The 25,487-nt window shown below is 44.9% G+C and overlaps 1 protein-coding gene across 3 annotated transcripts in view; it reads right to left on the bottom strand.

The window, feature by feature from the left end:
* Positions 1 to 865: 865 nt before the first annotated feature.
* Positions 866 to 25,487, bottom strand: part of LOC119177304 (uncharacterized) — a 206,879-nt gene continuing 182,257 nt past the window's right edge. For all 3 annotated transcript variants that reach the window (XM_037428763.2, XM_075878365.1, XM_037428764.2), the window contains 2 exons: positions 13,654 to 13,817; positions 866 to 11,803 (listed from right to left, as the gene is read on the bottom strand). In XM_037428763.2, the coding sequence (XP_037284660.2) occupies positions 11,594 to 11,803; positions 13,654 to 13,817 (374 nt within the window). In that variant the 3' untranslated portion in view covers positions 866 to 11,593. The remainder of the gene's footprint in view (positions 11,804 to 13,653; positions 13,818 to 25,487) is intronic.

Raw genomic sequence — 25,487 nt, 5'->3', positions numbered from 1 at the left:
GTATCATGTGCGAGCGCTATTTTCCATTGCGAAGTAGGCACGGCCAAGTTTTTCTTGCACGCTCCAACAATTCACCACAGCGGTCCGCTCGAACTGGTCGAGCCAGTCCTCGACATCTTCAAACGGTTCTCCACGGAAGACTTCGGGAACACGAGGAGTCTCAAAAGTTACCTGGTAAGGGTGAGCCGTCTGGGCCGGAGGAAGATTCGCAGACGTTGAAGGGGCCGCCATGTTGGTAACAGGAGATGCCAATAAGAGATCTGGACTTAGGCATAGTAGGTGCCGGCTGAATCGGTGTACTGGAGTCGCAACAAGATGTTGAGGCTCCGGACTGGGTGTACGGTCCCGCACAACGCTTTCTTGCATCGGGTTGCAGGCCCCTGCACCTCCACCAGTGTCGCGACGTCAAGACAGAGGTCGTACTTGAAGACGCTGAGAAAACAGCAGCGGGTCGGTCTTTTTATTAACTGCGCGCGCGAGAGAGTTCCTCGTCTTTCTCGCTGTTGCGTTCTGCATAAAAGCGTGCAGATGCGCGTATGCGCTGTCGCCTTCGTCTTTTTCGCAGGATGCACGTGACAATATTATATATGATACACATTGATGAAAACTTTTTCTAGCACAATAATACAAAAGAAAAAGAAAGAAAGATGGTGCCATACAAGTTAGACAAGTCAACATTCGGAAGTATGTCTTGAATATAGCAATAAGGCTATATTCAAGCTTTCAAATGTTGCCTATGTGATGACCGTATGAATGACTTTGCGAAAAATTGTAAGCCTCTAGCATATGCAGTAGCAAAGCAAACGGAGCATTTTTCACACAGCAACTGGTAACAGACCTCTTAGATTGACTGAAAAAAAAAAAATCCACCTACTAAGTTTATTTTCATACAAGGACTGCAATTTTTCAGCTCCACAGTCAAGTGAGAATGGCACTATATAAAATTGTTTGGAAACATGGAAGACAAACTGGAAACCTAGAAATCCACAGCATACCATTGTAACATACGTGGAGGGCTGCAGAGAAGCATGACACAAATGAAGTCTGTTTAATGTACACATATGTACAGTCTTGTAAAGACTAGACCTATAAGCTCGGTCATTGGAAGGTTTCTATAAGCAGTCAGGTCAATAAACAAGAGAACAGCACCTGTTTGCATAATTGCTAGTACAGAAGTATTGATGTTTACATAAGTACAACTGCACTTATAAATACAATGCTCCACAGCCCCAGAGAATGGGTTTTTTTGCAAAAGGTGCCATTCAAAGCATGTTTACATAGGCCAATACAATGCATTAAGACACGATTTCCAAACAGAACTACAGCACATGAAACAGGACTAAAAAGATAAAGATTGAACAAACTGCTTGTCAGTCAACTCTAAATTAGTCCTGTATCACATAGTATTATTCTATTTAGCTTCAACAAATACCAAATGGTAAAAAAAAAACACTTTTTTACTGCATGCTTTCTTTGTCTCATGCACTACACTGCAATATAATAAAATTTCACAGTTATCTTGGCATTTCTGGTACCCAGAACAACTAAAACATATGAAAAAAAAAGAAAAAGAAACAATGGCAGAAAGGAGGAACACTGATCTACTAAACTGTGTAGTATATGTCTAAAAAGCTTGTCCAGCTACATACAAAACTAAAGTTACTGCTGCATTTTTATCATAAACAGCATAAATAATAATTAGAGCACAATGCACCAAAAATGTGAATTTACACCAAGCACTCATTACTATGTTACAGATCTTTTATCAAAGTGTAACAATGTAATTTTCAAAACAAATTCTACCTACAGGTGACAAAACCAAACAGCTAGAGCAAGGTGATTCAATCCATGACCAACAGAAAGAATGCATACAATGGACACCTTGCAGCAACCAGTTTACACATTGGAAACAGTTGATGACAAAAGTCACATGTAAACCCCCAATAATTTCCAAACCTTGTGCTAGCTAAAGCGTGAAGTGAGAGTGGGAAACCAAAACCATCTTTTTTATGAACAAGTAGCAGTCACTATCATGTGGAATTACTATACAGAATTTCAAAGTCATACTGCTTCTTGTTTCTGAAAAAAAGTACACATAAATAATCTTTGTTAAGTCAACTAAACCAAGTACCAACTCTGTTGTACACAATGACTGCCCTTTTTTTGTGTACCAAAGGCTTAATTCTTAGAATCAGGGGTGCAACAGCCGAAATAAAATTTGGAGCAATTTTTGGAGCAGCAATTTTGCTTTTGGAGCACTAAAATGCAAATTTGGGGCAGGTTCCGAAAAAAAAAATACACCCATTTTTTATCACGATGGACCAAATTTGGAGCAGTATAAAAAGAGAAGGCTTACATTAAAAAAAAAAAATATGTACAGATTATACCTGATTCGTGTAGAGTGCACTATTATTCCAATAAAAGTAATATTTTGAACCACCCCAGCAAACAATAACTTATGAAGCCCATATTTGCATTTACTGCATCTTTTAAATAATTTGACAGACTCTCCAAATTCAAATGTGGATTTCTCAAACTGGCGATCTTGAAAAACAGGGAATTAGTGAAACTGAGGAGTAGAAAAAAAAATACACACACACTGGCACATACTTTTTTTAAGGCGCCAGCAATGTTATACACTCCTCCAAATGATTGCCTGTAACATTTTTAGAAGTCAGCAAGCAGACTAGTATTCACAGTTATGCAGCATATACACGCACGAGAAATTAAAGAAAATGAGCTGTGTCCCGTGACTAGTGCTAAGAGGCCCTTCCAAATCACAATATTGCCGCATGTTGTTAGGCACCTGCCGCAGTCCTGCGCCGCTTCCTGTTGCTTTGAATTCTGCCACACCAACGGACAAGCCAAACGCACCAAGCTATAAACGCGCCATGCAACGCTGGCAGCACGTGTCACCACATCACGCGCTGGACAAGGAACGCTGGCGGTTTTTCGAGGAGCAGCTCAAGGCGAGACGCAAGAGAAGTTGGCGAGGTTTTGACCAGTGAGCTCACAGCCTTTGTGTATTTAGTTGACGGGCACAAGTTCGCCATTAATAAATAGCTGTTTCAGCTTCCGGCACTGTATTTGTTCGTTACAAACTGGTGGAGGTGCGGGGTATGATTCCAAGCCCATCTCAGCATAGGGAACATAGCCCAGAACCCCGAAGATTGGAGCCAGCGCTGTTGACTCCCGTACACCAACGAACGAGTCGTCGCCTACGAGGTGAGCAGCCCGAGTTTGGTGCCCTCTTCGATTCTTCGAGACCAGCGGAGGACGTAAGTTCCGGAGCCCCTGCAATGGCCACCCAAGCGACTTCATTTCCATCGCATATCGTCATGGACCCGCCCCGCATACCAGAGGTATTTCACGGTGATATTTTTGAGGATTCCGAGGACTGGCTCGACGGTTTCGAACGCGTTGCCAGACTGAACAATTGGAACGAAGACCGGAAACTTCGCTACGTCTACGTGGCACTGCAAGATTCTGCACGTACGTGGTTCAAAAACCACGAAGCGTCCTTATTATCGTGGGACGACTTTCGAAGAGAGTTTCTTGCAACGTACCCAAACACGGACCGCAAAGAAAAGGCAGAGGCCGCTCTTCAGACGCGAAACCAACGGAACAACGAGAGCGTCGCCATGTACATTGAAGACATGTCTCGACTGTTCCGCCGGGCCGACCAGAACATGGCTGAGGAAAAGAAGTTGCGGCACCTGATGCGTGGAGTGAAGGAGGAGCTTTTTGCAGGCCTGGTGCGTAATCCACCGCGCTCTTTTGCTGAGTTCAGATCAGAGGCGACCATGATAGAAAAGACCCTGCAGCAGCGCGCGCGCCAATACAACAGGGACGTAAGCGTCTCACCCATTAGCGCGGCGTCGACAACCCTCACGAGTAACATTGATCTCTTGCGTGAAATGGTGAGGGCTGTCGTAAGGGAAGAACTGCAGAAAATACACATGACTCAAGCTCATCCAGCGATGTCTTCACTTGCCGACGTTGTGCGCGAAAAGTGCGGCAAGCGGTTCTACAACCACAACCTCAGGTACTACAGCGCGCACAACCGGAGCCTCAACCTCAGTTGTCGTACGCGCAAGCTGTACGGATGACCTCGGACGCATGAATAGGACGGCTGCGACTGCTGTGATGCCTCCGACGTTTTCTCCGAGTACACCGCTACCAATCCCGGAAGCAAGACCACGTAAGAGCGATATATAGATATAGAGCGCCTATATATCGTATAGAGCGATATATAGGCGCACTGTAGACCGGCGGTCCCTTTGCTACCACTGAGGAGAAGCAGGTCACCTTTACCGGGCGTGCCAGTATCGTCGAGCGGGACTGCGTGGTTTTCCAGCCAATGCACCATGCCCACGGAATGGTGAACGGCCCTACGAAATCGAAGAATACTTGTCTTCACGCTATTCACCTCAAGACACGCAACAACGGGAGTCGCGTTCGACAGCACCGGTGCGCTATCGGTCGCCGAGTCCTCGTCCGTCATCAAATCTCCGAAGATCACGTTCACCTAGCCCGCGGCGGGAAAACTAGAGCCAGCGACCTCTGGAGGTGAGGCCGCTGATATACTGACAACTGAAGACCCTCCATTGTTAGCCCGACAGGACGGTGGCAGTTACGCAACGACGGTCAAGTGCAGTAGTAGCGACGTTACCTCCGAGATATTAGTCACAATCGACGACGTCGAGGCCGTTGCGCTAATAGACACTGGTGCAGACTATTCCGTTGTCAGTAATGCTCTCGCAAAGAAGCTTAAGAAGGTGATGACTGAGTGGACCGGACCTCAGATACGTACCGCTGGAGGGCACTTAGTTAGTCCCGTGGGGTTATGCACCGCAAGGTTAGGAATAAGAGGATTTGTGTATGTCGGCAGCTTTATTGTGCTTCCTGAGTGCTCCCGGGAACTGATTATAGGCATGGACTTTTTGCAAACAAACAATGCAGTCATTGACTTGCAAGAGTCCCAGGTTTCGTTTTCTACGGAGAATGCCATCGCCTTCTGTCATGTGGAGAAACCAATCATTCTACCTCTCTGCATTGTGGACGAAGATGTAACCGTGCCGCCACGTTCCAGTGTGACCGTTCTTGTGAGGAGTGAAGTTCTTCGTGACTGTGACGGATTAGCTGACGGAAACATCGGACTGCTACTAGAAAAAGGACTATGCGTGGCAAGAGGCCTGGTGAGCCTTCGTGATGGATGTGCGTATGTCCTATTAACTAACTTTCGAAATGAGCTGCAGCATGTTGCGAAGGGAACATCCGTAGCATCGCTGCATGAGTACGTGCAAGTCTCAGATGTTTGCACTCTTGATAAAGCTTCAGAGACAATGGATAACGTACTCCAGTCAGTAGACATTGACAGAGAGCTCTCGTCATCTCAGAAGCAACAGATTGCTGACCTCATCAGAGAGTTCGCCGAGTGCTTCTCCACCACGTCGAAAGTCGGCCGTACTCCCATTGCAAAGCACCGTATCGTGGTCGAAGAACACGTGAGACCTGTGCATCAGCGCCCATACCGAGTAGCGCCAAAAGAAAGGGAAGCCATCAAGAACCAAGTGCAGGAAATGCTCAACGATGATGTAATCCAGACATCCAACAGTCCGTGGGCATCACCGGTAGTGCTACCGGTGATGCCCACCGGACAACCAACGGACAAGCCAAACGCGCCAAGCTATAAACGCGCCATGCAACGCTGGCTGCACGTGTCACCACATCACGCGCTGGACAAGGAACGCTGGCGGTTTTTCGAGGAGCAGCTCAAGGCGAGACGCAAGAGAAGTTGGCGAGGTTTTGATCAGTGAGCTCACAGCCTTTGTGTATTTAGTTGACGGGCACAAGTTCGCCATTAATAAATAGCTGTTTCAGCTTCCGGCACTGTATTTGTTCGTTACAATATGCTACTCTGCAGTGCACTGGTGTATTGCGGCCAAAGTGGCTTAAGCAGCGTTCTGCAAGGGTTAGAGCAAGGCCAAAAAATTTTCGAACACCGCTACATTTCTCCCCCTCTTTTTTTAAAATCACGATAAGGTTGGCTTTAGGCCACAACTTTTTAGATCACTTGCAAAACGTGTTCTACCAATTAAAGTAACAAATGCACGCACACGCTCGTTGATCCGGTATTTGATAATTATCGCCGGGACGGCGCAACTAAAGCAACTTAAAGGCAGGAAACTTTTTATGTGCCTTCGCTATGATGACCAACGTGGTCACAACACTGGTAATCGCAGCCCGCCGACTCTGTTCATGCGCAAGAAACGTGGTATGCACTCCCTGCTCTAGTTGCTAACTCGCCATTGCTATGTTTGCTGACAAGGAAAGTTCATGTTTCCCGCGAAGCGTTAGAGGCTGTGGTAACGAATTTTTTGTCATGAAGTTGCATCGTCCCGCTGATAAGTATCTGCTGCAGTCAGCAGACAGATGGGCGCGTGGATTTGTTACTTTAGCTTGTCGACCGCGTTGCGCGAGTGCTTTGACCTAATGAGAATGCATCTGACATCGCAGTTTGGGGTTAGGGTCTGCGCGCTTGGATTGATTGATGAAACAAACTGCCGGTGGCCAACGTAGCCTCTATTTCTCGCTGAAGTTCACGCAACTAAGAAAATTTTGTGGCAATTTGGGCATTTTGGTGCAGCATGGTGCAATTTCAGCAAACTTCACAGTTTTGGCACAGCTCAGCACAGAAATGGGGATTTGTATCAAATTGGCGCAATTGGCGCTGCTGTTGCACCCCTTTAGAAGCCTACCATGTGGTTCTCAATCAATTAAACATGTACGAAAGGCTGCAGGGAAAAAGTTCACATTAATACATAAAACAGCTGTCCAGATGTAAAATTGAAACTAAGATGACTCTCTCGTTCTACTCAACATTACTAGAACCAGGCAAGTTTTCAAGCTCCGCACGCGCGCCGGCACAAGTGGCTGATGAGTGAACTAATGGTGCTGCTGTTCCATTTTGCTTCACATACCGCGTCACACGTGTTGCCGCTCAGACACGACAGCGCATTTTCGGCGCTCGGTTGCTTCTTCGCGCCATTATTTGGTAAACTGTCGTTTCTTACGAAATAGTTCTAACATGTGACAAGAAACGCCAATAAACAATGCCTTATTGTTGTGCGCCGAGCTGCAAAAGTGCTCACATAAATGACACCGATCATCTTTTTTTTCGAACCATTCCGAGATTTCAATGAGTTTAAAAAAGCCGCCCGCATATTCTCACGGGGAAATTCGAGTGAATGCGTCGCAGAGTAGAAAATGGGGGGGGAGGGGGTATCGCGTGAATGTTGCGTAATTCGGTATTGTTTGGGAATGCTTATTGTTATTTTGTCTTTTATGTTCTTATTTATTGAACGATAAAGAAGCGCATCTTTCCACGAATGCTGGGACGCTGATGTTGGGTTGTGCCCCAATACTGGTTGAAGTTACTGTGGCTTCTATCGCATCTACTTGAGTCAAGCAAAGAGTAGCCAGAAATTTGTTTTGTTTTTTGGAGGGCAGAGGGGAAGGTGCTACCTGCTTCATTTCGGGGAAGGCACCCCCTTGAAATGGTCATTTGTTGCTCTCTATGCCATGGCAAAAAAATGTTTGGGGCAGGGAGGGAGCATGGACCCGGTGAGCCACCCCCTGGCTACGCCCAGCATGGACGCAAAATGCGCAATGTGTAACAAACCGGAAACGGTAGAACATGCTATGAGTGAGTGCTGGGATCCAATATTCTTTTGGGATGTGGAACAAAGAACCCCGAAGAAAGATCTGCCGATAGCATCTCATGGATTGCGTTATATTTCAATACAGAATGAGGGTGGTGTTCCATATAATATGATATTATTACTGGGCCTTTACGGTCTCTGGGTAAAATGCATGGCCGTGAGGTCCTAAAGCCAAATCGGCACGGGAAGATTTATTGAATGTGCAATATGTGCATGAGATATATCGAATGTTGATACCTCAACATTGTATGAAGGTGTTTGATGAATTGGATAAAATGAAGTGTTTTTAGACCCTCCAAATAGTAGGTGAGTAGACCAATGTGGTTTTATGAATATTTATTTTTTATTTCTGAATAAGAAATGGTTTAACAAGCAGACAGGTGGCTGTGTTGTAGAACACCCGCTTGCTACTCATATGCCGGGAATTATCGGGAATTTTGAATTTTAATTTTATTTGCATATTTATCAATTTTTGGGTCACACTCAGGATGATATCTTGCTCACAACAAACGACACTGACACCGATGCCAGAATTTCTGCGAAACAAGCCCTTTAACTCTGTTGCGTTAAAAGTAGGGATAGATGCTGTGCCGCAAGAATAGGCGGCTGACTCACAAGTCCAAAATATGTGAGCGACATTTTGAGGTGGACGTTATTGTCAGATATAATTATTACAATATAAATGAAAATCAAATGCTTCTATCTCAAGGAAAATGGGCGCTATATCAGGGGCATTAGCACCCCTTTTTCCCCGTCTGCCAGAGCGAATCTCGAAGGCACATGTGACGACAAGGACACAAGGAGAATGTAAAAAAAAAAACAATGTGCTAGAAATGGGCTCATGCCCAAAAATGAAATAGGGCTGCCCATCTCCGGCGTTTCGTCAGCTACACCATTGGCGCTCAATTAAGGGATGAACGTCTCGTTGCCTTCCACGTCTCGAAGCCAAGAATGAATCGATAATGTTGTGTGAGGGATGACGTGCGATGTTTTCTATGGCAGAAATCTTGTGCCAGGAGAACTGCTACTAAAAGAAACTGGTATTGTTGAATGAGACAGCAACTGTGCTAATGACGGCGACAACGAAGTACACAAGCAGCTGTCGCGCACTCTGACCACTGTCGCCCATTTGGAAAGTGTATCTAAAGAGGTAGACAGCCTGAACATATGTGGAGGCATACCACCAACCGAGAATGTGCCCAAAACCATTACTGTTCATCATAAACACTGCAATGTTTACGCAGCGGCCCACTAGCTTTCTCTGCCTGCGTCTACGGAGGCCATTGCGAGCCAGAGAGCCTGCAAAGGTGGTGAAAACCAGAAAAAAAAAGGTTCGCAACCTCTCAAAGAGGTTTGCCCGTGTGGTTGCCGCAAAGAAGAAGAAAAATGAGGAGATCCTGGCTCTTCAGCAAAGTTTTCCAAAGTTTCAAATGAGAGATTCAAAGATGCCCTTGCTGAGCTTCCTCATTTGGTAAGGCTGCCATTTATGACATCGCTGAAGTAACGAGTGTTCGGCAATAACCCAGCGAAAGTACTCCAGAAAGATGACTAATACTTCAGCCATCTCTCATGCAAAAGATGACATAATAACTGCGATTTATAATTACCCACACAAGAAAATTCTCTCGCGATAAAGATGGCTAATAACTACGAATTTCAAAAAAAAATTGCCACTTTGAGCAGACTGGATTTCTAAATAGTGTGTCTATTATAGCGCAGTGGCTATTTGGTTTGGCCAACGAACATCGGAAAGAACGCGAAAGACGCCCAGCCGATAAGAAAAATAAACCACGCTTAAGACGAATCATCAGCATAGAAGGACAATTGCAGACTAACAACTCGTCCTGTCTACTTCTATTCTTACATCTCGTGTCTAGCGCACTTTATTTTTCTAATGCCTTATGAACTAGTGCCCAACAGAAGTTTCTTGGTTCCAGCCGATTCCGCCCGAAAACAGTGTTCCCCGAACTGTCGCTAAATAAATAAGTAAAAATATAAATAATAATTAGTTTCCCAATTGGAAAGGCTTCTGAATTTCAGTAGTGATTATGGAGCAAATGTTTTAGAAATTTTCATTTTTGAAACAGTTGAGTTTACTGCGAAAGTGTCAATGGCAAGTCTCAGCTCTCAAGACTGGCGAGAACTGTGACGAAAACGCAGATCATTCGCGCTGCAGCAGACGCGCGCGCCTTGAAGCAAAATGACACAGCAGCGCCACTAGTTCTCGCGTCGGCCACCACGGCCACTTCAAAGAACGCACGCGCCTATGGGGAGCTGCGGAACTGACCTGGTTCTAGTAATGTTGGTTCTACTATACCCTCTTAAGGGGCCAGTAAACAGGCTTCAAATTTATTAATTTTTTTTTTCAAGCCACCCACTCTTGCGAATTCATGCAGAAGGCCATGACGGTCACTTTTTGTCAATATCACAGTGCTGCACTCTGTGCAGATACTCTACTTCGAAAAACAATTTCTGCACCCGTCTCATGCACTGCACTTGGCACTGTCACACCTTGACCCTACGTTCATACAGTTTTGGCTGTGCAGCCGATTTTTCGCATTGCTGTGCCCCTTTGGCAAAGTCAACACTACTGGGAGTAAAGTGGTACAATTGTGACAACTAGTACATCGGTCAGACCACTGATTTTAAGAAAAGAGTTGAACAACACAAATATGACGTCGGGAAACAACGCGTGACCTCATATGCCCTCGCTAAACACTTGGAATTTACAGGCCACCAAACTGACTGATCAAGCGCACATGTGCTGGCCTTTTCTATTTTTCATGAAAGCATCTCTCAAAGACACAGGCGTCACACTGCCGGGACTACCTAACAAAAATTACAAAGAAGCCAGAACTGCAGGGGTGCACAATCGCGTTCCTCTTAAAGCAAGGGCAGTGTTATACCTAACAGTGTTCTTGCATAATCACTGTGCACACACATGCTAGCATACTTACTGTACAGTTGTGTATGATTACTTAATACACATTTCCGCAACATGAGCCAGCTGTAAATGCTGTTCAGCTAAAACTCTAAAAAAAAGTATGTATACTATATACTATCATGTAAATAGAAAGCCTGTAAGCACTCGATAAAAAAGCAAGATAAAAGGCTACATATAAAATGCAAATACAAAACAAAGATGATGAAAAAACAACAGCCATAATATAATCATATAAAACCTAAGTAATGTTTCATTCAAATAGGTGCTTTGCTGTCATATTGATATTTTTATTTTCATATTGCATCATATGCAACTAACACAATACAGTGCTTTTCAAGGAATTGTTCAAAAGATTGACACACAATACAGCACTTCTCAAGGAATTGTTCAAAAGATTGACACACTAGATCTTCTGATTGTGGTACAAGTTGAATCAAAGGAGAAACAACATGATCAGTATAGAGGAAAAAAATGCTTTACGGAAAAAAATAGAATGAAAAGAATTGCTAATCAGGCTTAATCAGTGATTCTTATGAATAATAATGCAAGAATAAAGCAGAATGAACATGCTTGTTCAAGATCTAAATATGATGAGCTGGCTCAGAAACCAAAAAGATCTGCTTCACAGCCTTCAGAGTATAACTTCTACCATACAAAGCACGTGGCAACATGTGTGTGTTAAAATATAGCCCTATACTCATATTCCAAATGCCTAATCACAGACTGAAGTGAGCTCGAGGCACAACAGTGAGGCTTGCAGTACAGAAGCTGCACATGGGATCGAAAAGGGTAACTTTGCATAAGCCTCAAACTTCGAATCATGGTGATGTAAACAACCAGTCATGCAAAACTTGAGCTTCTGCACTCTGGATCTGTTCCAGTTCACATGCAACAATTCCAGGGCAGAAGAACCTTCCTACCATCATTATCTGCTCTCTGTAAAGTGTACAGCACTGATCTTGAGACCGGAGGCTTCGTTGTCCATATCACCTCCCTGTGATGAAAATCCCTCCCCACTCACGTAGGCCATGCTGCCATCTTCCTGTTGCTGTAATGTCAAATAGAACTGGTCTTGTTCTGCAGGTGTTGCTAGAAGGGATGATCCACTGTCGTCTTCTGTTGCAGATGACGGAACCTGGACCCATTGCACATGCAGATTCAGTTAGGAGTGCGCCAGAGTACACTCTACCCTTAAACATTAAAGATCACTGCACAAGTAGTGAAGGAAAATACAAAGAGACAGCACGAGACTCTAGTTCATAATGCTTTCCTGAAAAAGCCACTGCTGGAAGCCTGCTGGGTTAACAAAAAAATAGTGCATTTCAGAAATTAAACAGCAAGTCAGCATAATAGCACGAAGAAACCCCTCTGTGTGTGCAGTTGCCTCTAATTTAGTGAAATGCCGGACGTGCAATGTGCACCCTTCTAGGCTGGCAATGTACTACCAATGTTCATGGTGAGCCATGTTGCCTTTTTGTTTTTATGTGTCTTCTGTATGAAATGAAGACTGCTCGATTTTATAACTGTAAACTAAACTAGGCAAAAATTTCATTCCCCTTAGTGGCTTACCCTTGATTTCCCATTTGCTAGCAGCAAACACACAGAAAAAAGTTGCAGCTGTGCTAGTCCTTACAAAACTACGTCTGGACATAAAATGCTGCTTTGAATCCCCTTAGTGGCTTACGCTTGATTTCACATTTGCTAGCAGCAAGCCAAAAAAAAAAAAAAATTACAGCTGTGATAGTCCTTACAAAACAATGTCTGGACATAAAATGCTGGTTTAAATAGCAGCCGAGGATGTCAAGGACTGCTAAGGTTCATGCTGTGGACAATGCAATTTAACTAGCTACTCATCGCGTACCCGTCCACGCAGAATGTAAATTCTAGTGACAGCTACATTCAGCACCAAACACTGTCATGACCGAAGACTCCTCAACACTTATGTAACTATGACTTACCATTCATTCAGCTTTACTCAAGATTTTTGCTTAAAATAAATTTCACAGGGTAATTTATATTAATTACAAACATGTTATTTAAAAGATATGACTGTTGACTATTTTCTAACAGGAGTTGTATGTCTCTTTTATGGACAATTAGATTTTTCATAGCAACGAATTGCATAAATGATACCCTTACATGTTTCACATACAAATATGGGGGAGTGAGGCGGCAAATACACACTACTTAACCAGTGAAAACAGGCATGTGTTACACAACTGGCTGTAAATGTGAATTGCGCAGCTATAAAGGAGTACTACCACAAAAATTTGAAAACTTCTGAGATCTGTGCGGAGAACACACACACAGCCTCTACAAAATATCAGCAGATAATATAACCTATACCATATTTAAAATCAATTTTAATGTGTGTCAAGCCACTGCACGCAAAACATGCATTAGGTTTGCATAAGCAACCAACCACCATTAGCTAAGCACCCCCTGTGTCACAAGTTAGCACTGGCTGCCACAATCTTTGTGGAAGCTTTCTGCTAGCAGGCTTTTTTTTTTTAATAAATAGAAGGAGCAGACTTTCCCGGAAATACAAAGGTTGACGTCCTTGTCTTGGCAATGCATTTGGGGGGAGGGTGTAAGCATATTTACATTTCGGAGGCAATTATAGCAGCACACAGGAAGCTTTCACTGAAAATAGTTGTCAATGCAGTGCTCATAAGTAAGCAGTTTCGCGTGCTTAAGCAGCTGTCTATATCTACACGAAAACCTATCTGGTTCCAGTATCTGTTTCAGCGAGCACCTCACTCAGCACTTTTTGAAAGAGAAACTATAACTGGGTGCTGGGTGCTTTAAAACCATCTCCAAATAATTAACTTTAATGCGTGAGGAAGCAAGCTTTCCAGCCATGATAAGTGGGCCATTGGCTACTCATTGCAAAAGAAAAAAAAAACACAATGCTCAAACTTTCGTGTCAGTGCTTTTTGAAGAACCTGTTTTGAAGGTTCAACTAGTATACATATACATTCATACCTGTATAGTGATTGTTGTACCATCACCAGTTGAGTATGTAGTTACGACAGGAGGATTGGCAGATCCTCCTTCCTGTTGTAGTGCACTTAGACAACTATAAATGAGTTGAGCGGCATTCACATTGCCAGGTAGAAGCTGGAGGGTTTCTAGCTGCTGCAAGGTGGCTGCAGAACAACAAATATCACCATATGAGATCCATTAATGAAGCTGATTACACCACTTATGGGCATGTTGCTTTAAAGCTGGCATGACTCAAATCAATTTGAACATTTAGAGTATGCCCAAAACTACTCATGTACCAAACACTCATCAAAGAAAGTACAGTAAATCTCATCAATTCAAACTCACTTCATTTTAACTTAGTTAATTTAGACTGAGGTCCAAGTTCCGGCACAGCCTTGCGCATTACTACCGGGAAAAACTTTTAATAAATCAAACGCATCAGTATCCACAATGGTTAATTACAACTGCAAGCCCTTTCATCTCTCCTTGCAGAAGTCGGCCCAGAGTGACTACAATGTGTTGCAAAACCCTAGAGATGCAAAACAACAAAACAGCAGAATTTTTCCGCAGATGAGAATTCGAACGCTGTGCTGGGGCTTTTGGGCAAGCTGCAAATGAGACTTGTTGAGTTGCAACAGCAAAGACTTGAGCAAATGTGAATCACTAATTGTTTCTAGCTTTCATTGTGTTATTTCCGTTATGTAAATGAACATGTTTGGAGCATAGAGTCATATATTTGGTCACACCGATTTTATATTCTCGTTTTATACTGCTGAAAAGCCATGGAGTAATGCGACAAGCTGGAAATGCGTTCAAAGTGCTCCTCCAGGAAGTTTGCCTGGTCTTCCAGAGTGTCGTCTTCTGTATTCACTAAAGGGAGTGAATGTTTCGCCTTCTCACTTTATTGAACCTGCTCCAGAAGTCGCATCTGTCTGTATACGAGTTTACACCAGATAAACTTTTGCCAACTCTCTTTTCGAGCCTTTCAGCATGTCCCCATACCCTGGGATTTCAAGTGTTTAAAATTGACCAAGTTCTCCGCTGTTGGGAAGTCACGGAATACCCGCCAAGCCTTGTTTTGCCTTTTCCACGCATTCCTGCATTCATCGTTCCACCAGGAAACACGCCCTTCGCAGCCTGCGTCACTTGCTTCGGGAATAGATGCCAAGGCAGCATAAATTAGAATTGCTATAAAATACTTTAGAGCACCATATACGGTCAAGCTAGACAGGTCACGTTAATAAGATCTCTGTAATGTTGGCTCAGACAAGTTTCCACCGAGGAACTTGCAAAGGAACCTTAGTTTATTTTGACGTATTCAGCAGTATCGGAAAATAGGCACTCACATACGGTTTTTTAAAACACTCCATTTAACGTACGGTAAAAGCATCAGCGATTAAATATTAAGATCTATGGCAGAGTACGATTCGTTTGCGAGGTTAAAATACGTGGGCTTCTTTGTGTTCAGGAGGCATAAGCCAGAGGAAAAAAGATATTGTCCAATAACGTGACCTTGTGCATCGCAGGGAGAGTCGCCCCACAAACTGCTATGCGCGCTGAACTCTTCCAGAAGAACACACGGTTCAGGAAGTTCATCAATGAGTGAATGTAAATCGTGTTTATTCAGTTGATGGTGTGGAGGTATGTATTGATTGATTGATTTGTGGGGTTTAATGTCCCAAAACCACGCTATGATTATGAGAGACGCCATAGTGGAGGGCTCCGGAAATTTCGACCACTTGGGGTTCTTTAACGTGCACCCAAATCTGAGCACACGGGCCTAAAGCATTTCCACCTCCATCGGAAATGCCGCCGCCGCAGCCGAGATTCGATCCCGCGATCTGCGGGTCAGCAGCCGAGTACCTTAGCCACTAGACCACCGCGACGGGGCGTGTGGAAGTATGTGATGAGCAAATTGTGATGAGCAAATTGTGATGAGTTTGTTGAAGGTAACAGCTTGGACAGCTATTGCCTCCAGGGATGTCTGAAGGGGTAAATGTGTACAGGCTGTTCCTTGATTAACTATAATGGCAACACCGCCACATGAGGCGACATCATTTCGATCCTTTCAAAAAATAATGTAATTGAGTAGGAAGTTGGTGTGTTTCGATTGTAAGTGTATTTCTTGCACACACAGCACTTTTGGTGAATGTTTGTGTAAATTTTCTTGGATATCGTCGAGGTTTCTCAGCAATTCTCTGACGTTCCACTGTAATATTCGTGTCATTTTAAAGTTGTGTGGTGCTGTGTGTACAAAGGTGTTGCCTTAAATGCAGGGCCTTTTGGAGGCCCTGTAATGTGGAGTTTCTCTTTTCTGGTGCCTCTCCTTTCGGGTTTTGAAAAGTCGGAAGAGTGGGACTTTTATCCATCACCTCTTGAGAGGTGGCGAATCGTGCCTGCTCGACAGGCACATTCACAGAAGTTTCAGGCCTAACTGCACATGCAGTGGTCTGGGGTCCAGCAGACACCGGAGTCTGCCGGCCCTGTTTGTCAGGTGGCGGAGCAGTACAGGCTGCTCCAGCCGGGGGCACTGATAGCACGACCGCGGCCACACTCTGTGTGACATTCGCGTGTGTGGAAACGCGTGGCGCCCCGGCGCGTCACAACAGCGAAAAAGGAATAAGACGGGTTGTGTAGTGCAAAAGGTTTACATGCCTTATGGAAAGACAAGTTGAATATTATTTTCAGTTCTATTATTTTCTTTTCCTTCTTCCACGAGCGGCAAGGTCTTGAGTAAGCTAGGTGATCTCCTGCACAGTTAGCGCAACGCGCTGCTGAAGCACAAGTGTAGGAGGAGTGTTCAATGAATGAACCTTTTGCGCAAGTAGAGCAATCTCCGCAGCTTTGCGATCCATGTCCGAAGCGCTGACACTTGAAACAACAACGGCGATTGGGTATGTCGGTCCGGACACTGAGCTTACAATAACCAGTTTCAATAGATTCAGGTATATCGCTGGTTCCAAAACAAAAACGATTACTGTATGCCTTGTAGGAATTTGTTATCTCGTTTAATCATTATTTTTTGTACCTTCAGAACATTTTCATCTTACCATCCTTCCAACAGTTCACTTTCGCTCAACTCGAGAAGGTCGTCATCAAAAATTATACCAAGCACTGTATTCATAGACCTGTATGGGGCCACTGAAACAGGAGTGTTGCCAAATGATACAAGTTTGGATAGTTTGTCATATTATGCCTTGTCTCGGACTTCCAAAAGGAGGTCTCTGCTTTTCCCATCTCTAACTTTGTATCCTGGACCAATTTCTTCTGTAAGTCTTTTTGATACGAGAAAAGATGAAATCGCCCGGACTTTCTTGTTTTCGTTTTGGCTGTGAATCACATGGTACTTTCGGGAAGGTCTGCTTTGGCTTGGATAGGGTAATTGCTTCAACAGTGCACCACCTCTTGAGGGAGCAATCAGAAAGGGGTGGGGGGAAATGTTTGCCACGCGGAAAGTATGTTCTTTGGTGGCTATGGTGACCATTCACCACCGAGCCCAACAAAGGGACACTACAAGGTTCAATAGTGAACACTTGGAGACGCCAGCCATGCATCGCCGCTATAACCAAATATAACTACCCAAGGTAAACCCTCGCCACCAGGAAATTCGAAAGTAACCAGAAAAGAGAAGATGACAGGACAGATTGAAAGCGAGTGAGAAAGAGGAAGATGAGGGGAGAGAGAGAGATACGAAAAGGCTACTGCCAATTTCCCAGGGTGGGTCAGTCCAGATGTGTCGCCTACATGAAGCCGAAGCCAAAGAGGTGTGTTGCCTCTGCCGGGGGACCTTAAAGGACCAATCTTCCGGCATCAGCTCGACCCCCAGGATCTCCCTTTCCTCGGACACGGCTCAGCCATGCATGCAGAGGAGTAAACGTTAATGAAGAACAGGAGGTTGAAATTTCTGGAGTCCTCCGCTAAAGCATCTGTCATAATCATGTGGTGGTTCTGTGACGTAAAACCTCACCTTCACGAATTCAAACAGCCAAAACGCCGGGGTTGAGGTAATACAATAAGTTATTTGAGAGCGACGCGGGAGAGGTGATAACGGGAAACAAAAGAAATGGCTCGATATATGGCTGAGGCAATGTCTCCAAAAGCTTATTTACGTACGTCGTGCATTGCTCTAGTTTGAAGGTCCCCGTATCTACTGCACGGGGTGCAAGGAAAACAGGCAGTGAGAAAGCATCTCCATAACGACACACCTGCTCATTATGGAAGCCGGAAGTTATGAATAGGGCTTCCTTGGCGCCGATTACATAATCTGTACTGCGTGCACCTGGCTGGTTTTGGCAAGGTCATCCAAAAGATCCTCTCGCGGTGCTTCACATAATCTTCACAACAAAATAATATTGGCGTAAGTTCATATTGTAGGCTGCAAACTGGGAATGCATTATTACTTTAGAGGGCGACCATCCTCTGGTCTGGTGCACAGGGGGTGCCCTAAATCCTATAAAATCTCGATATAATTTTGTTCAACGCAAGCTATCAGAATGAAGTTAGTTCTTTTGCTGCTACAAAAAATTAGAATTAGAAAAAATTAGAACATACCTACTTTGCATCTGCTACTAGAAAAAATGAATGAAACCAATATTCAAATCAACTTGACACTAACGGGACATGGGGAGGGGCAGCAGTAATCAGAAGTCTTATTTTTTAAAAGCACTCTTTCAGGAAGAGAAGTTCAAATCAACAGGCAACTCCTACTCCATCAACCGACAGGAAAGTAAGATCTCCAAGACAGTCCCATTAAGCTGCGCATCGCAAGAATCGTCAGTGAAAATTAACTCAGTCCAAACGTGTTAGCAGCGAGATAAACATTGTACATTAAACTAAGAGCTTTTTCTTTTCTTTTTTTTTTTGTCCAGTTCGACTTGGGGTAGAGTTCGCTTCTCCTGCACACCCTTTCACCTAAAAATTTCACTTGGCTCTGCCCTGTTCATTTTTATTTTTGACTGGCATTGCCTGTTATGTGCTTATGGTGCCGGCCGAGGATTTGTTTTTTCTCACCTCACAATAAGAATGTCCAGTGTCCTGAAAGAACAGAAAAACAGCCCTGAAAACCTGGGTTTTGCGGTGGGAATAGAATAGCAGGTGTTTCTGTGCAGCCGCAGGTAAGTGGAGAACGAATGGAAAACCATAGAGGGCCACTCATAGAATGCTCATGTTAGTTCAGTGGTGGCGAAGACCACCAAATCGTTTTACTTTATATAGCGAAGCTTGGCTTTATATATACAGCGAAGCCCGAGACAGGCGCCGGGATGTTTACAATCAACGGTGTATTTAGCATACATTCACCCTATGCCTGAATCCGCTTGTGCCATATGAGATCCCTTGGCATATGTCTGTGACAAATATGAAAAAAAAAAAAAAAACAGAACAGGGCTGCAAGATTTGTCTTAAGCCATTACTCGAAAATTGACAACTGTACCAATATGAAAAATAAACTAGGATGGAAATAACTATCATTGCATCGAATTAAACTGCGGTTGAAGCTCCTATGTTAAGCATTTCATAGTAAGACTTGCACTCTATAATGAATGTACCTAAAGAGTCCTCTTCGCACAATGGTAATTGTTTTAAAATTTTAGAATGTCATACCAGGTCTAATTTTTATATTAATTCATTTTTCGTTAGTTTCATGACTGAAAGAAATGGCTTATAAAGAGAACAAGCGTGCTGTATCAATGAAGGCATGTTTTTTTCACGTTGTAACCCATCTGCTACAGTGCCTTCAGGTAAAAAATGTCATGTGCACGCGACTTGTTGTTTCTAATTTATTTTTTAAGCACCCCTCTCTAGGTCACATAAGAAATTGTAGTTAGACACTAGAAGTTCTTGCGGGCCTAATTAAAAGTGTTCTAATACGGTGAATATTCAAATTGGATTGCTACGAGCCATGAAACCATGATGCAAAAAGGCAAGCTTAAATCCCCTGTGTCGGGTGAAGCGGCGCGGCGCCTCCGGCTCGGATAAACATAAACGAGCTGCTGGCGAATGCTAGTGCTCGGCATTTATATTGACTGGCTATACAGCGGTGTTTTTCAGGAAGCCCGCCTTCAATAACGCGTAGTGATGTGGGCCGGAACATCTCTGCCATCGGACTGTACAACCAAGCGGTGGGCGCAGGCCACTGCGGGGGTCTCTGACAGCTACGACAGCAAGCGCCTACACAACGAGCTCGGGGTTCCAATTCTCGACTTCAAGTGCTCGCCACAAATTGCGACTTTGCTGCGCTAAATGGCCTGACGACTATGGTGTGGCAGACCTCGACGGCTGGAGGCATTTGAGCATTGTGCCCGAACTGTGGGACGTGACCTTTGCTCGAGAACACCGTGGACGAACTTATGAAGACCCCGTGCAGCAGTTTTGGGAGATGAATTCTGGAGCACGCCGAGTGCACACAATGTATAAACCAACTGCATACAACCAGTCTGAGTCTCATTCTCAGCAGCGACATACAAGAGCCGGCTTTCTCGGTTTGCACTAGAGAAAGGGGCACACACATGAACTTCATTCCTTGCCTCTCGCCCCATGTAGCCATTGCAAGCCTATTTCTTCCCTGCTCTCTTCGTTATCGGAGCTGGAGGATCACATGATGCATATTTACCAAGAACATAATTTGTAAGCAAGGTCGCACGACGTGCCCCAGCCTACATATACGCCATCGATGCTGTGTCGTTTCGACGTTCAGTCATTGCGCGTACTTTTGGAGAGGCTGGCATTTATCATGTATCGTGACTGCTATACACATCGCTCCACTAAAACTGCGGTAAGAGATGATGCACCAAACAAAAGCTAAGCGCTGTAAGAGTTGGCAAAGGCACGATGCAGGAACGACGAGAAGACAAACGCAAGCGACTAGGGGCATTAGTAAAGGTAGTATCGTACAGTCGAGCCCACATATAACGGCCCCATTTAAAACAAACTTTTGCTTAGAACGAACAATATCCGCGTGACCGTGAAAATATACATTGGTTCAATGGCACAAAATCACACTTACAAAGAACGTTTCCGAGCGCCGCCGATCGGTTACAGCGAATGGATCAGCGCTCTGCCGACATCCTGGGCAACCACTTTCGACCACCGATCAGGCATCGGCGAGGTGCCCATACATTCTTATTGTTAAACGGCGACCCTGCCTCCGCGCCCCTCTAGTTGCCGCTCTCCACGACCCGACTGCTTTTTGTTACGCACCCCTCTGTCCTTTGTCCCCCGCTACTCTGAGCACCTCGCATCGCCAGACGATGACCGTGTTTTCACACTGCCACTGATCTTTCGAAGACCGACCGGCCATCTCCCCAGTTTTTGATCGCTGGTACTGTCGTTGGCATCGCCGGCCAGGAGTGACCAGACCATTTGCCAACATCGTCGGCCACCAACTGAATCCGATCGTCTGCGTCTAGTGCACGCGCGTACGCTACCCCACTGACTTTGATAATTCGCGATTCGTTTTGAGTTTATGACCTGTTCTCGCTCACTTGGCACTTGGCTCAGCATGCCTTCCGTGCGCGTGCGGAAGCGCGAAAACTGCTGTTAATTTGCACGGAACGAAACGCGAAATATCGAAGTTCGTGTGGCCACGCAAAACCGCGGGCACGGCCGCTGATTCTTCGAACACCGCCGCGCGTGCCAATCGAGGCGGCCGTGCTTTGACTTCTGCACGCGCAGGCACTCTTTCAAGTTTTTCTATGCGCGATTTTCGCAGACTTTTCAAGCAAGCTACCATACCTGCCTTCTTCCCGTGTGTTTTGGTTTTCAAGGTCGCCCTTCCACCGCATCCTCCCCTCTCTTTATCTCAACTCCTTGCCCTTCTCTCACAAATCTGCTCTCCTCTCTTGATCACAAACCCTTCGCCAGTCTTTACTGCTTCGCGACGCCACCCACGCTGGCTCGAATTAGTTTCGTTTTCGGACTGGAAGCAGGCCCAGAGCTGTTCCACGCGTTCTGAAAGGTGTGTTGCATGTGCGCGTCTTGCTTGCTCTTGGTGTGCGTGTGTGGTCATGATGGCAGACAGGAGGACTAGCACGCTTTTTCCAGCGCTCAACAAAACATCGAAAGTGTGACCACTTGGCTTGAGCGTAATCCAAGTGTTAGGTGCCGCGTTGCGGAGCACTTGCTCATAGCTGTTGACCACCTAGCAGCAAACTTGCCGCTTCTGGCATCTCGGTATTCAGCTGTGGAGATGGTGAATATTTCGTGGGCGGTGGTGACGGCTACATGCACGCGAAACTGTTTTCACGAGGCCGACTTCGTCGTCGACGTCAGGCCTGATGCTGAGCCTGAAGCTTCCGAACAGAACCACTGCGGCGGCGATTTGTGGCAGCATGCCATCGACTCCAATGTGGGAGAGCGGGTGGGACATCTGCTGCGATGGTTTCATTACGGCCGATGATGATGCCGACACCGCGGAACCTTAACAAATTAGGGCATTGTGAATGAAGTACGGGGCAAGACCGATTTGGAGGAATCGGATTGCGAGAACGATGAAACTTTGGAGCCAGTGCTTCATGCAGCTTATGGCATGGGCCTCGGCGAACGAGCACGCTGTCTTTTGAAATAAACTTGAAACCCCTCTTATCGCTTCTGCTCTTCAAAACACGTGCATTACGGACTTTTTTGGGCAAAAAAGAAAATTGGTGTTTTCGCTCGTAACTTTTTTAAAAGCTGTATTTCATTTACTACGAACTTCGGGATACAGCGAACGGATGCCGCGTCAGGCTCAGGTTCGTTATAAGTGGGCTCGACTGTATTCACTTGCGTAAAGAAACCCCCCGCCCCCCCCCTTTGGCCTTGAAAAAAAGATTAAAAAAACTTTTATGTAATGTATTTGTTCATTTTGTTTCAGTATGATAGCCAGTGCCGTGGACAATCAGAACAACATTAAATCAAGCCATTACATCACAAAATAACAACGTAATAAAAGTCAAAACATAGTTTTGCAACCATGCTTAAACAGTTGCGAGCAGCGCAAGCGCAGACGGCGTCCATCGAAATTTAAAAGTTGTGCCTTTTGCAGCAGAACGCAATCTGTCGAATGCAGGAGAAAAACTCTTTGCTGATAGCGCCATGCAAGCACAGCGGCACAAAAACAAAGCGTGTGGCTAGGGTGGCTAGAATGATGAGGTGTGACAAGCATGTGCTGAAACCGGTCCCCAAAATGCGCCGACACTGCAAGGGGCACTGTAAGCAGGGTCGTATGGCGCTGAGCAGATGATGTGCAGGACAACCATGCTTGTGCTCTAGGAACATGGCTCGTGCTATTCTTCGTGTGCCACACTTACGAATGCTAATCGCTTTCTTTCAGTGTGTGCAATAATAAGGGGTTGATTTCATCCACTTCTTCGAAAAAATAGCATTCACGTGCATTATTATGCAGCAGGCTGCATACCGAGTAGGACTGTGCCTTAGTAATATTGTTGCATGTTGGTCATGCCACTTAGTTTTGTTTCGCAGAAACTCCGGTGGTGGCGTCGTTGGTTGTGAGCGAAAAATCATATTCTTATGCCTGACCGAAAAATCGAGGACGATGCGCATAAAACCAATAATAAAAAAATCCTGGGTCAGAGTGCGAACCGAACAAGGGTCAATGGGGTGTGAGTGAAAATCGAACCCGGGTCGTTTGCGTGGCAAGCAGATGTTCTACCACACTGCCACACATCTGCTTGTGAATACTGTGAAAAGAACTTCCTTTGCTAGGAAATGCAGTTAAGGGTTGTGCGAATAGCCATCTATAAAAGAGGATTGAATACAAATGAAATAATAGAAATACAATGAATTGAATACAAATTGGTTATTAATTGAATAGCAAGAAAACAATTTTCAAGACAATTGTATGCTTCAACAATATTTAATTTGTAATCAACAGTCAGAAACATTGACAAAAGGATCGCTGCGATAAATTTTTACAGGCAAAAAATGCCACTGTTAGGATAACTGGGGTAAACTTATATAGGCTGTGACAGTCAATTAACATTTTTTAAACTGTTCGCTCAAACACAGAGGTTTTTTCACAATTTATGGAGGTACTTTGTTGCCACCTTTTAAATAAAACTAGGCCAATTAAAGCAAAAATAAGTGTTACCTCGTTCTAATATGTGTTGCTCCTCTGGGGTTTCTCTGCCAGTGCTAAATATTTGAAAAAAGACTCGGCATTTTGAATATGTGTTATTCGATTCACGAGTACCATCGAATAAAACACCATTCAATTCATTATTTTACTCACTTCTACCTGCACCCAAAGTTGCAATCAGGAATGAAGCAAGAATATTACGCTTTCTTCATCGTTTTATACAGCATCGTCCTCACTGCTCAAAAATGTATGATCTACGTACAATATAAACTATGTGAACGCCGAAAAAAAAAAAGGGGGGGGGGGGGGGGAAGGGTCGCACTGTCGAGCGCTAGGCTTTCTTCGGGTAATTTGCGACAGCGGTGGCTTGGCTGTCCCATGCAGCGCCCCTAGCGGCATCGGCGGGAGAGGGGCCCCCTCTGGCAAGAAAAAGGCGCGGCGCTCCGCACACCTCCCGCTTCTGGCACCCTAGCATGGCCTTCAAACTGGCGCGAGCTCGCCATCTCGAAGGCTATGCAAAGCGCAGCCGCACCCACTGCACCCGCAATGTTTGTGCGCCGCCATCTGACACCGTGCTTCATTGCGATAGCAATTATATGGACACTCTCGGCTGGGTTTTGCCGCCGACATCGGCGTCACTCCCCGTATATGTATACTTATCTATATTTACGAAAACTGAAGAAAGAAAAAAAAGTCACCCGCGCTTAACACCCAGCTTGTTCGTATGTGCCGAGGCGTGCTTATCTCCCATGCGTACTTTGCCCCGTGGATGGGGTAGGGGTTTAGAAGCTTGTGCACGCGCGCTTATCCTTTGGTGGGAAAAATCACGCGTCTTCGGCTTTGACTGGAGCGATTGTGTTTAGTTGCCGGGCACACAAAGATCACTTTGCTTGCTGGAGAGGCCCCATTTGCGAAAAGAGTGTGCTTTTCAACACAGCGAAGTAATAGCTGGGTACACTTGTTTGCACTTATCTATACCTGTGATTACGCATTGTTTTTGTCCAGCGGTAAATATTGTTAGTTCGCTCTCGTCCTGTGTGTGTTGTTTTCATGCGTCATGTGTGCGTGAACAGCGCGCTGCACGTTTCGATCTGCTAGCTGTTCTCAGCGTTACATTCTAAGTTTTTGCTATCGCATTTATTGCTTCGCCCTTACGGCAAAACTGTGACTTTTTTGTTGTCGGGTTTGTCGTTGTGAACTTAGTTGGAACACCTGCTGCGTAGGGCGCTTTAGGCCGGTGCGCTAGCTACACGGCTGGTTACAAACAGCATGCGCTGGAGCATTGAAACCGAGCGGCATTGATCCATGCGCTTTCGTTGTGGAAGGAAACAAAAAGAGCTTCGGGCTACAAAAAAGATTTGTCGCAACAAGCAAAGCCGTCAAGCGAAATTTTCGCTGTTGAAACTCCTGCGACTTTTGTCTCCCACGTAATGAACTCCCCCTTCCTCCAGACTGACGTAAACTTTTCTGAAAAAAAAAAAAAAAAAAAAAAGGTGGGTTCATTATGCGAGTATAAATACGGTATATAGTATTAGTAGCAGCATGGTACTATGTGTGGTTTTACGTAAAAAAAAAACACGATATGATTATGAGGGATGCGGTAGTGGAGGTCTCCAAAAATTCTTACCATCTGGTGCTCTTTAACGTGCACTGACGTCGCGTAATACGCGGCCATTTACCTTTTTTTTTATCTAGATGCGACCACCACGGCCGAAATTGAACCTATGACATTCGAGTCAGCAGCGGAGCATCCTAGCCA

The sequence above is a fragment of the Rhipicephalus microplus genome, chromosome X (genome assembly GCF_043290135.1).
Source record: "Rhipicephalus microplus isolate Deutch F79 chromosome X, USDA_Rmic, whole genome shotgun sequence".
NCBI classification, from domain to species: domain Eukaryota; kingdom Metazoa; phylum Arthropoda; class Arachnida; order Ixodida; family Ixodidae; genus Rhipicephalus; species Rhipicephalus microplus.
Note: the sequence above shows the minus strand (reverse complement) of the source record. Positions and strands in the feature narration are given on the sequence as shown.